General features: G+C 37.5%; 1 protein-coding gene across 2 annotated transcripts in view; it reads right to left on the reverse strand.

The window, feature by feature from the left end:
• PARD3B (par-3 family cell polarity regulator beta) overlaps window positions 1-16,006 on the reverse strand; it is a 1,056,812-nt gene that overhangs the window by 228,227 nt on the left and 812,579 nt on the right. For both annotated transcript variants that reach the window (XR_009520117.1, XM_060016243.1), the window contains exon 19: window positions 14,556-14,666. Coding sequence is in view for 1 of the 2 variants with exons in the window: in XM_060016243.1 (XP_059872226.1) it covers window positions 14,556-14,666 (111 nt within the window). In the remaining variant the exon portion in view is untranslated. The remainder of the gene's footprint in view (window positions 1-14,555; window positions 14,667-16,006) is intronic.

Genomic DNA, 16,006 nt, shown 5'->3' on the forward strand with positions numbered 1-16,006 from the left:
AGGCTCAGGCCCTCAGCAGCATTTCAGGGATGAAGTGTGGAGGTGAGACTGTTACTTTTCCCAGAAGGTGTTCCATTCCCCCGACCGACATTTTCCTCATTTTCTTTTCAACACCTGCCCCTGCATCCAAGTAGCCCTCCTGCCCTCTTCATGGCTATCCTTTTATTCAGTACATAAACTGATGCTGTGCAATAATTCATTTAAACCTGAAAACTGCTACTCTTCCAATCTGCCAAGGAATGATTAGTAAATGCTCAAGACAGGGCTGAGAGGTACACCACCCTAGTGGGGCACTATGAAACCTACATACGAGTTACCTGTCTATGTAACTACCAATCACACACACACACACAATTATAGATGTTCCCACAGACAGGAAACATCTTAGCTCAGCTAGCTAAGCTCTCTTAATACCAGAAAGATGCCCTCAGATACCACAAAGGAATAAAATAAAACGTAAGCCCTTCTGAGCTAGTCTATGCCCAACACTGTTTCTCATATTCCTTTAGATGAAAAAATTCCTTTCTTATGTTATCTGATTATAAAGCAACGTAAAAATGAATGTGTAAATAGAATCATAAACATGTCTACACAGTTTTGTATGTTTTCAAATGCTCCAGAAAAGTTGTAAGACCGTACTACCCATTTTATTTTTAATTTGTGATATTTGGAGATCTTCCTCAATTTCCCCTCTTTAGTTGGCATGCTGTTAGTAAAATGTGTTCCTCTTTTCTGGTCCGAAGCAAAACCTCTAAGTATATCTTCAGTGACTTAAATTTCCATCTTGGTTCACACACCATATTGGTTTATTATGTAACTTTAAAAAAAAAAATTTTCTTTGAACTTAAGCAGAGCCAAGCTTATGTAAGCTACAGTAGTGTGAACCACTACTGGTAACTGATATCTGCAGGAGGTTATTTCAGATTGATCAATGAAGGTTGCACGACTACCTTGAGTCCATTTATTTCCTCTGAATAGTTTTCACTTGATGATATGAATTGGTCATTGATATGAGGCATTCACTTTTATCTTAAGTGACATACATATTTGAGGCAGGGAATATTTTAGCATAATGTCAGTTTTCTTGGCACTGAAGTTTTGTTTTCTGGTAAAAAGAATTAGGCTTCTTCAAGAATTGACAGTCCATTTCTTAACACTTTGTAACATGTTCTGGTTTCATTTAATACGTTTCTTTGTCAGGCCTTACTTGTCCATCCTTTGAAATTGGCGAGGTAAATACATAATTATTGGGAATAGGATTGATTGATAAAAACTAGAAAAATTACTACAGCTAGTTTTTAATCTGCTGTGTAAAAAAAATATAGGAACATATTCAATTTGGGTTTAATAATGTCCAAAGCAGCCAACTGTAATACTGAACCATTTGTTAAAACTATGATCTTGTTTTTTCCAAAGTGGAATATTTAATAGTCACTGCAGAATTTTTTTTTAATATGCATTTATGTGACTGTTACAAAATGCAGCTCTGAAATTTAAAAGTCCAACTAGTAAATTATCCTCTTTTGGCTTTCTTATTACATCCACTATAACAAGATTAAAAACATATGAATTATACTGCATTTTCCTGACTCGGTGATTTTCTTTCTTAAACTAAGTCAACCCACTAAAATATCCTTTGATGCTCGTTCAGCTAAAACTTTATATTTTTGCAAAGACACATTATGTGATTTGAAAATATCTTTAAGTGCCTGGAATATCTGAATTGGAAATGTGCCATCTTTTACATCTTCACACTAATAGAATTTTTAATTAGCTGTTGATACTGTCAATAATCGAGTTCACTATTTTTCTTTTAAAATGATTTGTCTAAGCAACTCCTTTTCCACTCATATGTTTTTTTTTATTTTTTAAAACTGGTGCTTACTACTATAATCAAAATAATTTTTAAACAGAGCACTGTTGTTTCAAAAATAGGCAAGAACTTTAGGCAAAATATTTGAATACACGTTATTGTTTTTCCCATGCATTACTAGAAGTTTATCCATTTTTAAAATTACATAGATAACTTATTTTAAATCTGATATTATTTTATACTTTTAAGTTAACCAGGACTCTACTAAATATCTTCTCTTTACTGAGACGTAAGGAAACGAAATAAGCAGAAGTTATAATCTATGCCTCAGGAGAATTAGGATCTAGGCAAGAAGCAAAGACATGAAACTGCAGGAGAGTGTATAATAAGGAATTATCTTATAAGACAAAGACTCTAATTTAATGGTAATGTGGACTCCTAATTGCAGACTAGGATTTTAGTAATATTGCCTCCCTGAGAGAGTAGCTATATGGCATCTGGTATATTACAAATGGCTGTCGCTATTTTTCCTGATTCTCCATTTCCATCACAGTTTTCATGCTTGCCCCCTGAAATATAATCTGCACTGTGAATTCTGATTGAATCGTCTCAACATGCAGCACAAAAAAAAGATCCTCCTTTGACGGAGAATAAGGCAAGGACAGTGTGTCTCATCTATACAATCAAATTCAGTTTTCCCTGTAAAGGCAAATTTTTCCTTTTAAAAGGTTGAAATGAATGGTACTTAAAAAGTTCAACTGGTTAAATTTAAGCCATTGGAAGAGAATGGGGGCAAAAGCCCACTTAAAAAAATAAAAAAAACCTCTTTAGGCCCATAACATTTCCATTTGTTTGTGAAATGGATGAATTTCATTCTCTTTAAGGTCTTGTCTCTCAGGATCTGGTTTGGTGACAGGGAAACAGGTGTCGATAGTCCTGATGGGCTGGCCACTATGTGTCAATGACCATCTTCACTGTTCTACTACCAGCTACAAATGATCTCATGCTTCTGGATACCATTTCATAGCCCAGGGGAAAGACTTATTGTTCTAAACTCTATAGCTTTGTCCACCATTGATATAGCCTATTCTGCCTCTTGATTCCATTCTAGCAATTATTCCCTGGAAAAATAAAATTAGAATCAGTGTAGCTTTACATTTCTTCCTTCCTTCATTCATCCATTATTCAACAACTGTGTACTAAGTACCTACTCTGTGAAACGTAATGTGTTAGATGCTGAGAGAAACAGAAATATAATTATGATGTGGTCCTCGCCTTAAGGAAATTACAAGCTAGTAATGGAGAGAAGGCATGTTTGTAATCACAGACATCTACAATTCAATGCAGCAAAATAACAACAGTAATAACAATGTGTATCTATCCTCTGCCAAGCACTGCTCTAGATGCTTTAAGCATTTCATCTTATGTAAATTTCACAGGAACTCCGAAGGCTAGGTATTATTTCTCATTCCAAAAAATTTTCCAAATGAGTGAGCTGAGGCTCAGAAGGTTTCAGCAAAGTGTGCACAATCGCACAGCTGGTGCACAGAAGTCAGGCTTCAAATCCAACACTATTAGATATTGATGCTCATTCTCTTCCAAATAAACACAGTCTCTAAGAAAAAAAGGTAAGTTCGCCATTTATTGAACATCTCTATGCCTGGCACTATTCTGAATGTTTCACTTCAGTGTCTCAATTAGTCCCCACAACAATATTATGATGTTATGATGGTTATCTACCCCTTCTGTAGTTAAAGAAAATGAAGCTTAGCGAAATTAAGTAACTTGACCCAAGTGACTTAGTGGAAGGATTTTCTTCCAACTTAGGTAGTTTGGGAAGGTATAATGGAAGAAGTGGGGTTTCAATGAATTTTCATTGATTCGGACCAACTGAGGCAGGAGGAGGGTGTTCCAGGCAAAGGAAATGGTATTAGGAATGGCACAGAGATTGGAAAGTGCTATAGTAGTTTCAAACCGAGTGACCATTCCAGGTTGGCTAAGTACACGGGTCACATTGGGCAGGAGTGGAAATTATGATAAGAAAGCTAGGCTATAGTCAGGTACGTTAGGCCAAGGAGTTTGGACTATACACAGTAGACGAGAGCCATTGAAAGTTCGGAGAGAGGAATGACTTTGATCAAAGCTATTATTACTGATCCGTTCTTCTCCACCCTGCTCTATTTAGCAATCTCTGCTTCAAGAAATCATGATTTCACAAATTATTATTTATTTGTTAAGTTCATCCAAGAACATGAATACTCACAGCTTCCATCTAAACAGCCAATTGTTACTATTGTTAAACAAACAAAAAAAATCCCTTTTAAGTGACCTCTAGAAAAGCAGACTTTTGTGCCATAGCCCAAACCACTTCAACCTTCTTAACTTTCAATACTAAAATCAAACAAAGGGCACAGAGCAGAAGGCGGCTGGAGTATGGGCCTGGGAAAGGGGTCAGGTTCCTTTGGCCATCAATCTGAAGTCAATTCAGATGCACTGCGAAGTCATTAAGTAATTAAACTACAGAGCAAGGACAGGTGGGTGGGAGACAGCAAACAGGGAAGAAAAGGACACTTTCATTCGCTTTCCACCAAAGACTGAATTTGAAATATCAGCAGACCAGAGTTATCCTTCTTTAATGTAATACATTTAACAGAAATGCAAATGTGAGATGTCGTGAATTTAATGACTGTGGTTACAAGTGTTTTCTGCAATCACATACCGCATGAACTTGAGAGGCTGGCAGTCACCCATGCTATTTGTACCCCTCCTCCCTGAATTTGCTTCCATGGCTGTCAAACACTGGTTGCAGCCAGCACTCCAAACGCCCCTGCCCGGCTACCGTGCTGCCATCTTGGGCCTAGCTCACTGTGCTTGAGGAGCAACTTCCAACTGGTGATCAATAAGAAATGAGAAGAAGCTTCTTGCATGGGAGTATCTGGCATGACTCCCGGCTGGGCAAAGTCTGTGTTCAAGTTGGCCTTCTTCATCATGACCGTATCCAACTCAGCAATTTTCACAGATGGTGTATCTCAGAGCATTCTGGGCTCCCAAATGATACTAAACGGATTACCTGGGGTCTTTAATCCCCAGAGCTGGCCAGAAAATAACCCTGAGCACCTAGAGTGAACCAGGTGCTTGTTTCATAAATAAAACTTTTCACAAAAGTCTGAAGGCTAGACGTCTCATATAACAGATGAGAACACAGAGGTCTGGGGCAGTTTAGTAGCTTGACAGCGTGCTCATGCAGAGTCAAGTCTTTAATACGGGTCTGACCTACTCCTGGGTTTTGCAACCTTTCTGCTTGGCCACAGGCCTCCCCCTGGGCCACCACCCAGGCCAGTTGGCCCTAAACATAGCTATAAGCAACACCTGGGAAATAGTTTTAAAATACGTATCTTCGGGCCCAATCGCAGATGTACTGAATATCCACAGCATATTTCTATCTCTATCTCTACCTATATCTGTTTAATCTAATTATCTATTTATCCCAAACAGGGCTTGTCAACCTTGGCATTTGTCAACTGACATTTTGGGCTGGGTAATTCTTTCTTGTAGGGGGTTGTCCTCTGCATTGTAGGATGGTGAGAAACATCCTTGCTCTCTACCTACTAGGTTAAAGGAGCACCTCTCCCTTAGTGTGACAGCTAAAAATGTCTTTAGACATTGTCAAATGCCCTTTGGGGGGAAAACCACTCCCAGCTGAAAACCACTAATATAAAAAACTGCCAAGGCAATTTGGAAAAAGCATATTCAAAGTCTGGTGTTTATAAATCACATGTCTAGGTTAGAATTTCTATATAAAGAATATGAGGGGAAAACAAAGCAGATCTGGAAAACAACAGGTTGAGTATCCTTTCAACTTGCAGGTTTTGCCAACCTCTAGGAACAGTAACTAATCTTGGCCTCCTGAGTGGGTGTATAGTCATGGAAGTTTTCTAAAGCAGGATACAACACAGCATATGTCCAAATGAGAAATGAAGATGAGATACTTTAGAAATTCTAGAAAATATTATTTGATTTATAGAAGTTTGATTTGTCCACATTTTTTGAGCACTTTTAGCAAATTAAGTTTATTTGTACACTGCCCGGCTCCAAACTAGTCCACAGTAAATATTCTGGATTCTCTTAACTTTTATTTACTGAAATTTTCGTCTTTGAAGGAACTTAGTTAAAAAGCATTTTATCCAAATAAAATGTTAGGCCTTAAAGAATTATTATTGCCATTTCATTTCATGGTAATAAAAAGAGGGATACATCCTCAAAAGTTGTTTATCCAAAGGTATGAAAACAATTGGTAAGATGGGTACTGGACTCTCATTTCTAAGTTCTAGTCACCAAAGTCCTTGTACCTAGTTACAGCCACCCAAAGCTTTCACAGAAAATGTTCTCAAATTGTGCCTCTGCCATCCGTAACCTCATGGAACCAAATAGATCTGTTATCTACAAATCCAGCGAATTACCAAAGTTTGGTGATTATATTGAATATATTTTTTTGTGTGTATATTAAAATGAAATAGGCAGATCAACAGAATTTAGAAATTCTTTCCAAGTTTTTCTCAGGTTAGATATTCTGAACATTTCTGTGGGATCACTGTAGGTAGTTTAGTAAATTCCTTTTTAGAATGTATTTCAGAATGTAATTGTAGCACTACAATTGAGTACAATAATATAATATGTCACTCTAGGGTATCGGAATATAAGAGTATTCTTTTAAAACGCTTTTTTACAGAGCTGGTGTACTTTGATCTTAGAAGTTTGTCTAAATGACTGCTGGAAAGCATGCCAATCAAATGATTCATTTTATGTATTAATCCAGCTCGGCTGACAAGTAGTTGCTAATATAGCACTTCTAACATTGAATCAAGTCGCATAAAAGGATTTTGGCTCATAAAAAATGCTGGCATGGCATGAGGACGTAGGTGTTCCCATCTCTTGTCTCTAGGAATATAGGCGTGTGCCAAATTTTGCTGGTGACCACAAGCATTTCTGGGAAGATAGGTGTTATGAAGATCAAAAAAATGTACAGCTATTAAAACTACCTGCATCCCCCTGTATTTCACACCCTCATTTCTCTAAATAAGAGATACACCTTGGAAGAGGGGTGGTGGGTGTGTGGCCACTATACCCTGTGTTTGTGCTAGCTCGTGCTGACCCTTTCTCTCTCTCTCTCTCTCTCTCTCTCTGTTTTTAATTCTTATTCTAGGGAAAAAGGCTACCCTTACCCTAATACAAGCATCAATAGTAATTACTGGGATACGGCAAATCTCTTTTCATTTACTGAGATGGTTAGCACTATCAAAGACAGAAATCTGGTAGCTTCTTTCTGTAAGCATAAAATGAGAACATGACCTTGTCCTGAGAAATGCCGTCTAGTAATATTTTTCATAACTTCCATGCAGTGATGATCTAATAAGAATCTAAAAGTAATTAACTGGATCTCTTTTAGCCAACCAAAGCCTTATTCATTTTTATCAGGATTCTAAGGGAGCCATAAATTGGGGCATTTTGAAAAACTGGGATCTAATCCAGTCCATGATCTGATCAGGGTTCAGTGGTAATAATAAATTGGGACTATTATAACTGGGAATCATTCCAACATTTTGCCCATACCACAGGACCTAGCAAATTCTATTGCAAAAGACAGGGATATTGAGAGAGGAGTAAAACCATGCTGAATTAATCATTTGTATGTAATCATGCCAAAACATGGGTGTTTTCAACAGTTTAAATAGTGCCAAAGTTTAAGTTCAATAAATAATTAATTATAGAGATTCTCTTGGCAAATTAAAGAAATCAACCTTCTGGTTCCTTTAATAAAATATGCACTCTTTTTAGGATATAATAATGACAAAATCCTATCATTTGTTGCTCTATGTATTTAGAGGTGTAATACTTATGTAGGTTACAGCATAAAATACTAATTCAGAATATACTTTCCTTTTCTTTCTTAGAATACAACAAGCATCTTCATTTTTCAGTGTGCACAAATGTTGGATAAACTCTAGCCTTATTCTGGTTCTCATTTCAATTTCCAGTAACATAAAAATCTCCCATAATTAAATAAAATGCTGAGAGGTTGGGAATAGATTTTCACCCACTTGTATTCTCAAACTCTAAATGGTTTCTGAATGTTTTTATATCTCTGAGATGCATTTCGTTTATGTGGGGAACTTGCAGCTGCATAATTAAATCTTGGTTTGCCAAATATCAAAAACACATGTATTGATTTAAACTAAGGGAACAGGCCACAAGCAGCTCAGCTGATAAGGCAAGGGAGAAGCCTCCGCAGTTCTTGGAAGGCTTCCTAAAGGAAAGAAAACTAAGAACCTTGAGTGCAGACACTGAAACCGATTAACTTGCCTAAATCTCAGCTTCACTCTCACTTAGGCATTCCGTTCAGGCCAGTTGTTGAAAACAAGAGCCATATGTTTTCATACTTCTCAATGCTGAAGCTAGAGAGGTTACCACTTTCCGCCCTCAACTCCTCATTGATCCTAAGATTCTAATAAGATCTACAAAAACAATGTTTCATTAACACAGTAAATGAGCTCCCTTGCAAAACAAACTCTGATATGGTATAAGAGTAATAGAAGATCTTAGAGTGCAAACTCATATGTTATTAAACTCCCCCCCCAATTTTAGTAAGAAGTTTCATTTTTTAAAATTTAATTCAGAATCAGTAATACAGGACTTTAATGGAAGACAGCCTTTGGTCAATGGGGATTTTCTCCCTCAGTGCAATAATCTTAAATAAACGAGGGGAACATATTTATCTTTAACCAATCTCCACCTGACTTTTGAGAAGGTATTAACAATACAAGTACAACATGCATATTGTTAGGTACTCTATAGGTCCTAGAATCTGGTTAATTTCACACTTTGCAGAAGGTTACAATTTTAAAGTCTTAATACTAAACAACAGCAATAAAAGTACATGGTTTACTGACTTGTTAAGACCATACCTTGCTTTTAGCTCACCATACTAATTTACATAATCTGAATATTTGGAAAATGCTAATTTAATTTAGCTTGATAAAGAATTCTAGGAGAAATAATCTTTGAACATAATATTGGATTCATCCTTCTAGCAATGGATATAAGCATTTGGAACTAATGTTTTATTATGGCCAGTTTCACTGGAGCGTGAACAAAATGATGAGTTTATTTAAAACAGAGCTTCACTGCCATGGACTGTTTGACTTGTTTTAGGAGGGGACACATGATCAGCTCAGGAAATCAAATATGAGACTAAGAAAATCCTAACACGCAATTATGAGCAAGAAACTTGGGCTTATACATTCAGATAATAATAGTGCATATGCTACCATGAATCAATGCCACAGCCAGTTCAAGAAAGGCCACTCTAACGAGTTTAAAGTAAATGCCTCTATACTCAGATATTCATATATTTCTCGACCCTAAGATCTGGGAGAGACCACAGCGATCATCTAAGGACACATGCAGCAGTAATGGCGCACAAGATGATTTCTGACGGTATGTGGCTCGATGAATTTAATTATATTAATTTACATGGTTTTGCATTATATAACTTTTTATTTAATTGAAGATATATAGATATAAATAAACCAATGAAGATAATATATCAGTGACTGAAGTTTATGAAACTGATGCTAGTCCAATCCTTTCCTGCTGCACTCATCCTTTCTCAGGGTAATCATCAGCTTCTTATTAGACATTTCCAGTGTCAATACTTTCACCACTGCGTGAGACACTCTAATTTGTCAGGATGCTTTCCCCTCAATCAAGCTGAAGGCTACCTCTCTCTCTTTTTTTTTTTGGCGGTTCGCGGGCCTCTCACTGCTGTGGCCTCTCCCGTTGCGGAGCACAGGCTCCGGACGCGCAGGCCCAGCGGCCATGGCTCACGGGCCCAGCCGCTCCGCGGCATGTGGGATCTTCCCGGACTGGGGCATGAACCCATGTCCCCTGCATCGGCAGGCGGACTCTCAACCACTGCGCCACCAGGGAAGCCCAAGGCTACCTCTCTTAAAATAATTCCTTTTTAGAATCTTCAAGAAAATAAATGAATGGATGAATAAGTAGAGAGAGAGAATGGAAAGCGAATGGATGCTATAAAATACGTCTAATTCCTCTTCTGCGTAATGTTCTTTAATCATGTGACATGAGCTAAGTCTTAACTCTGCAGACTATGCATTCCCAGGCCCTTCCATATTTTTCAGGAGACATGGATTCAGTGCTGCCATTTTCTGTGTGTGAGACAGGCTTAGGGTATTTCAGGTGTGATCTGAGCAGTATAAAATAGAAATTATTGTTTCTTCCTTCACTTTTGTACATGAACTTCTGTAGCCTAGGACTGGATTAAGTTTCTGGCAGGCACATCCCCATGTTGACTCATGCTAAGCTTACCCTCAACTAAAACCATCAGGCAAATTTTTCATATATTTGGTATTAAGTCAAACCTTCCACATCCTGTGCTTGTACAGTTCCTTCTGGGACCTAAAAGCAAGACTTTACATTTATTCCTATTAAGTTCCTTTATGTTTGATTCAGTCCATTGTTCCAGATGATTCTGTCATCAGACACACTGTCAACCCCTGCAGCTTCTTGGAATTCAAAATCGGATCAATGGGCACCATCACTGATGCCAATGCTCACCAGGCCAGCATTAAAAATAAATTTTTGAGGAAAACTTTTTTCTTGCAAGCCTACATTGATGGAATATTCATTAGCAATCTTTGCGTACAGTTTCTCAATTAGCTAATAATCCTTCTAGGGTTACAAGATCTGGTGTATATCTCTCTGCAATGGCCACAGGATATCATGAGAAAATACAGTTCTAATGTCCAAGAGGTAGTACCCCTACTCTTTGTGAAGTCCGTAGATTAGAACAGGGATTTTCAGTCTCCACATCATCGACAGTTTGAGTTGGATAACTCATTGTTTGAGGACGGGGACTGTCTTATGCATTGTAGGATGTGTAGCCATATCCCTGGCCTCTACCCAGTACACAGTGGTGGCAACTCACTCCCCACACCCCCTCCAAAGCTCTGACAAACAAAAATGTCTCCAGATATAGCTACATGTTCCTTGGGGAGCAAATTTCCATCCTCCATGCCTCCCCCCACCCCCCGAAGAACTAAGAATCTCTGTTCTAGACTCTGCATTCCTCCAATCTAATCTAATAACTCAATCCACCAGTTGTGGCTTTTTTGACCTTTCCATAGCTATAGCTATGAATAAAATATTCATATATATCACCAAAACAATTCCCTATCTGGAGTTAGATACATAGGCAAAGTAAAACAAGATATGGAAATCATAAGAAAAATAATGAGAGGAATGATATAACCCTAAAATTTAGAGTTGAGGTTAGATTAACCCTCGAGTAAAACAGTTACAAGGAATTGACATTCAAATTATATGATTTAAGAGGTAATTATAAGGACTTTTGTATTTGGATGCTCAACAAGGTATTATCTGGAACAGTGAAAAATGGAAATAGACTATACATTTGAAGACAACAGAAGATAAATGAATTATGATATACTGATCTCACAGAATATTAGTCACCAAAATGACATAATTTCAAAACATTAATGACATGGGGAAATGCTCACAATATAATGGGAATTCTGTGAAAACAGTAAGTATATGCAGTATGAATACCAAGTTTTCAAACAAAAAAAATATAGTAAAAATATCATAAAAATATGAATAGTGGTTATGGAATTATGGTAGAATTATTCATGATTTTAATCATCTTCTTTACACTTTTTATGTTTCCAAAAATTTCTTAATAAACTTATCATCTTTGTAAGTTTTGTGCACATGAGGGGATGGGGTGGGGAAAGATCCATATTCCCTTAGGTGAGGGAGCATTGGCAAGCGTTCCTCTTTTGTTTGTAAAAGTGTGCAGGTAAGGTAGGCTGCTTCAGAGAGGGCATATAAGAAAGATGGCGATGTTTTTATACTGGGTTATTCAATCCTCCTGGGAAAAAAATCCGTACATCATTTTTCATAGAATGAGAAGAGTTTAATCTAATGTTCCAGCTAAATCTTGTCCCTCAAACTCAGTGATTCTCAGACTGCTGAAGAGTCACTTTGGGTGTAACTATTAAGCACAGATTCCTGAACTCTAACTTCCAAGATTCGGATTCTGCCAGCCCGGTGTGGCACTCAGGAATTTTCACTTTTTAACAAGCTCCCCAAGTCATTCATTCTGATGCAGGTGGCCCATGGGCCATATTGAGAAACATAGCTATCTATAAGAAGTCATGTGTTTTGATTTGGATGAGTATTTTTTTTTTTTGCCTCTATTTTTGATAACTTCTTCCTGGTTATACACGAAACAGAATTGGTACGGACCCTCAGCGATGTGTCAGTGAACTGGCTCTTTGAAAAAAACAAACCCAATTTACCATCACCTGCCAGTTTCTGTGGTGTAAATACTCCCACCATGACCAATCTCAAGCTACCAACGGTTTAGCAACCAGCTCACAGAATTCTTGAAAGCTTAATAATCATCTTTCATAAATTGGGGCAAGCTGGCTTCAGTGATATACAGTATATATTATATTTAAGTGCTTTAAACTCTTTGAAAAAGGAATATGTTAATGAAAAACTATTATATCTATGACAACTAGGATGAAGCAAGTAAGCAACCGGATGGCTTGAATCATCTTTAGGTAACAAATTCTAAATGTATTAGAACAAAAGACAACTTTGTGAACTTGTATACACTATTTCCTATTTTATTCTATTTTTTTTCTTCCTGTGGCCAGGCCATGAAGAGTGATACATTTGCTGAGTTCTTTAAGAGTTGTGAATTGTTTCCAATGGATGATAGAGAGCCAAGAAATGGGACTGCAGGGTTGGGAGCAATGTCAAATGTTCAGCCTTCACTCCACCCTCTATGGTCTTCAGTCGCTGAGCTGTTGAAATATCCTTGGCCATTAATTCTATAGCACCCAACCATAACATCAACTTCTCCCACTCTTTCCCCCTGTACATGATTGAGACAATGTTGTCTCTAGGAAACCCATATCAGATGTGTTTTATGTGTTCACGTGCAGGAAGTGGCCTAAGTGGAGGCTAATAGTATAGTTCTTTCAATATTTTGACCAAACATATTTTAAGAAAATTGGTCCTGAAGCCCATATAACCAGCTGAGGTGAGTTTACAGTTCTGCTTTTAAGAACAAAACTCCTCAGGCACCTGCTTCCTAAAGGCAAAACCAGAAAGAAAATGAACTCTTGCTTAAAGACAACCCACCTTATTTTCTGAGTTACCAATTTTCTAGCTGGCACAGAGTTCCCTAGCTACTAACAGGAAACCCCCCAACCCCAAGCAAGTGTTGAGCTGCAAAAAATGTGAAGTCTGCATTCTAGCAAATAGCTCAGTTTCCTGAAGATGAGGCAAGAATGTGGTACCTCAGAAAGTGAAGTTAGGGGAGCAGTAAAGACCTATGGCATGGTCTCACCGCACAGATGTCTTTGCCAACAGATGCATTTAAATCTTAGCCTGAATTACATTTTACATTACAGGATTGCTGAATCTGGGGCTATGATGGAGAATTCATCTTTCTTCTCTTTGGGGCAACTCTGACAGGTGAATAGTCAACAACAATGGAAAGCAATTGATTTCTTTTCTTCTGCTCCACTGACCCTGGAACTGAGCTTATCAACCTCTCAAAAACAAGAAAGGACTAAATAGGGTTTTTTTCTTGCTATTGATAAAGTCAGCCTTCTCAATGGGAATAGACCACAAGATAGGGGTCAAAGCTTAACAGTTAGATACTCTTAGCCTGCTCTGTGCCAGAAAATGCAATGAATAAGAAGTATGATTTTCCTAATACACATGCTAGAATATTAAAATAAGTTCAAGAACTGACTTTTTAAAAACGACAAGAACTATTATTACTAATAAGCAAGGAAAAATTTGCACAAATCTGACTTCATACATGATCAAGTCAGCATCAAATACTTAAAATTATGTAATAATCTCAGTCTTTCTCCAGGCTTCATTTGGTTGTGAAGGCAAAGAATTGTCAGGAGAAATATGAATATTCACTTACATGTTTCAAAATCAGACATTTATACATCTACTTGGGATAAATGCCAGAGTTAACATCAAAGATATGTGAAGGACCTCTTGTCCTAATGGAACATTAAGCTCCTCAAATAGAAGAATTCAACCCTTGCAAACTGTCATTATTTCAGTAAATGAAACCGGCCCTTTAACAGATGGGCAACACACTTTGCAACTTGCTGATGGCCTAATAAAAGGCACTGGCTTTTTAAAAGTGAAGGGCATGTACTTCTCAAATTACAGTACCCAAATGGGCTTAGCAGAATAAAATTAAGAAGGTATACAACAGCTTGACAAAAATTAGGAACAGACTATGGAAATTTGATAGCTCTAAACATCAATATCCAGATGACCTTTTTATTTAAAAAAAACCCGGAAAACAAAAAACTCCTTATTTAAACCATAGGGAACATATGCATTGATATAGTCAAAACTGGGGGCAGCACATCATGGAATTATAAGTACCAATATAATAAAAACATGAAGTTAAGTTCTTCTCAAAATATAATAAAAATTCCCTAAAAAGCAGATTCCATTTATATCAGGTGTCTCTCCTTTTGTATCAGTCAACCTTTATGCTTCTTAAAATAAGATCTCTCCAGCTGACTGATGATATAACCAAGTTAACACAGACCACGCATGAAAATAAAATAAGAGGCCCAGCATTTCTACTCACCTCTCACGTTCTTCTTTCATTTTTTCCAGCTCCTCTTCTCTCAGGCCACCATGCTTCAGAGGACCTTTCTGCTCAGCCTTTCCACCCTTATCATCTTTCTTCTTTCCAAATCTAGTGAAACATGGAGAAGATGATTGTTAATGATAATTACGCTCTTTTCGTGGTTAGTTGAAGATACTTATGAGATGAATTCATTAAATTCTTTATTCTAAGCAATACAAGATCAGTTCACATAAAATGGAATTCTTTATTCTAAGCAATACAAGATCATTTCACATAAAATGGAATTAAAATAAGATGCTGAGATCAGAAAAATAATACAGTTACCGAAGTCCCCTCCTTTTCCTCTCTTCCTTCTTTCCCTCCTTCTATTGACTGTGCAGTCTGCACAAAATCATGTGATTAAAGACTAAAAATTTCAAACCATTAATTCAGTAGAGATTAAAGAACTGAAAGGTTGTTGTTCCCATATAGCTAAACACTGACCGACCTCCTAAATAGGCCTCCAGAGCTCCAGGTGGCATTGACATTGAAGATTAAACTCATGGGATTACATAGTGAGAGTGCTGCAAGGGACTTTACCGAACACCTAGTTCAACATTCTCATCTTAAAATGAAGAATCAAAAGCTCTGAGAGCCCCTGGGCCTTGACCAAGACCACCCAACAAGTTCAGGGCAGGACTGGGATTAGAACATGGGTCACCTCCTACATTGCACATTTTCCTTCAGGCCATATGCACTCTCCCATGTAGCTACAGGCTTCCCAAATCAGCCCAAGGTCAGTGTGTTAAAAGCCCTCCCCGGTGCTTGGCTTAAGTGTGGTTAACTGGGCACAGTGGTGATGTTATTTTTTTCCTCCAGCTTTAATGAGATATAATTGGCACATGAACACTGTGTAAATTTAAGGTGTAGAATGTATTGATTTGATACATTTAGAAATTAGAAAAGAATCACCACCATAGTATTAGCTACCACCTCCATCCTGCCATGAAGTTACCGTTTCTTTTTTGTGGTGAGAACATTTAAGATCAACTCTAAGCAACATTCAAGTGCATGATACAGTGTTGTTAGCTATAACCATCATGCTGTACATTAGATTCCCAAACTTATTAATATTATACCTGGAAGTCTGTACCCTTTGACCAACATTTCCCATTTCCCTACCTCCCAACCCCTGATAACCACCACTTTACTTTTTTCTCTGAGTTTGTCTTTTTTAGATTCCACATATAAGTGACGTCGTACAGTTATTTGTCTTTCTCTGTCTGACTTATTCCACTTAGCATAATGCCGTCAAGGTTCATCCAGTTGTCACAAATGGCACAATTTCCTTCTTTGTCATGGCTGAATAATATTCCATTGTATACATATACCACATCTTCTTTATCCATTCATCTTGATGGACACTCAGATTGTTTCCATATCTTGGCTATCATGAATAATGTTGCAAT

This window comes from Delphinus delphis, chromosome 7 (assembly GCF_949987515.2).
Source record: "Delphinus delphis chromosome 7, mDelDel1.2, whole genome shotgun sequence".
Classification (NCBI taxonomy): domain Eukaryota; kingdom Metazoa; phylum Chordata; class Mammalia; order Artiodactyla; family Delphinidae; genus Delphinus; species Delphinus delphis.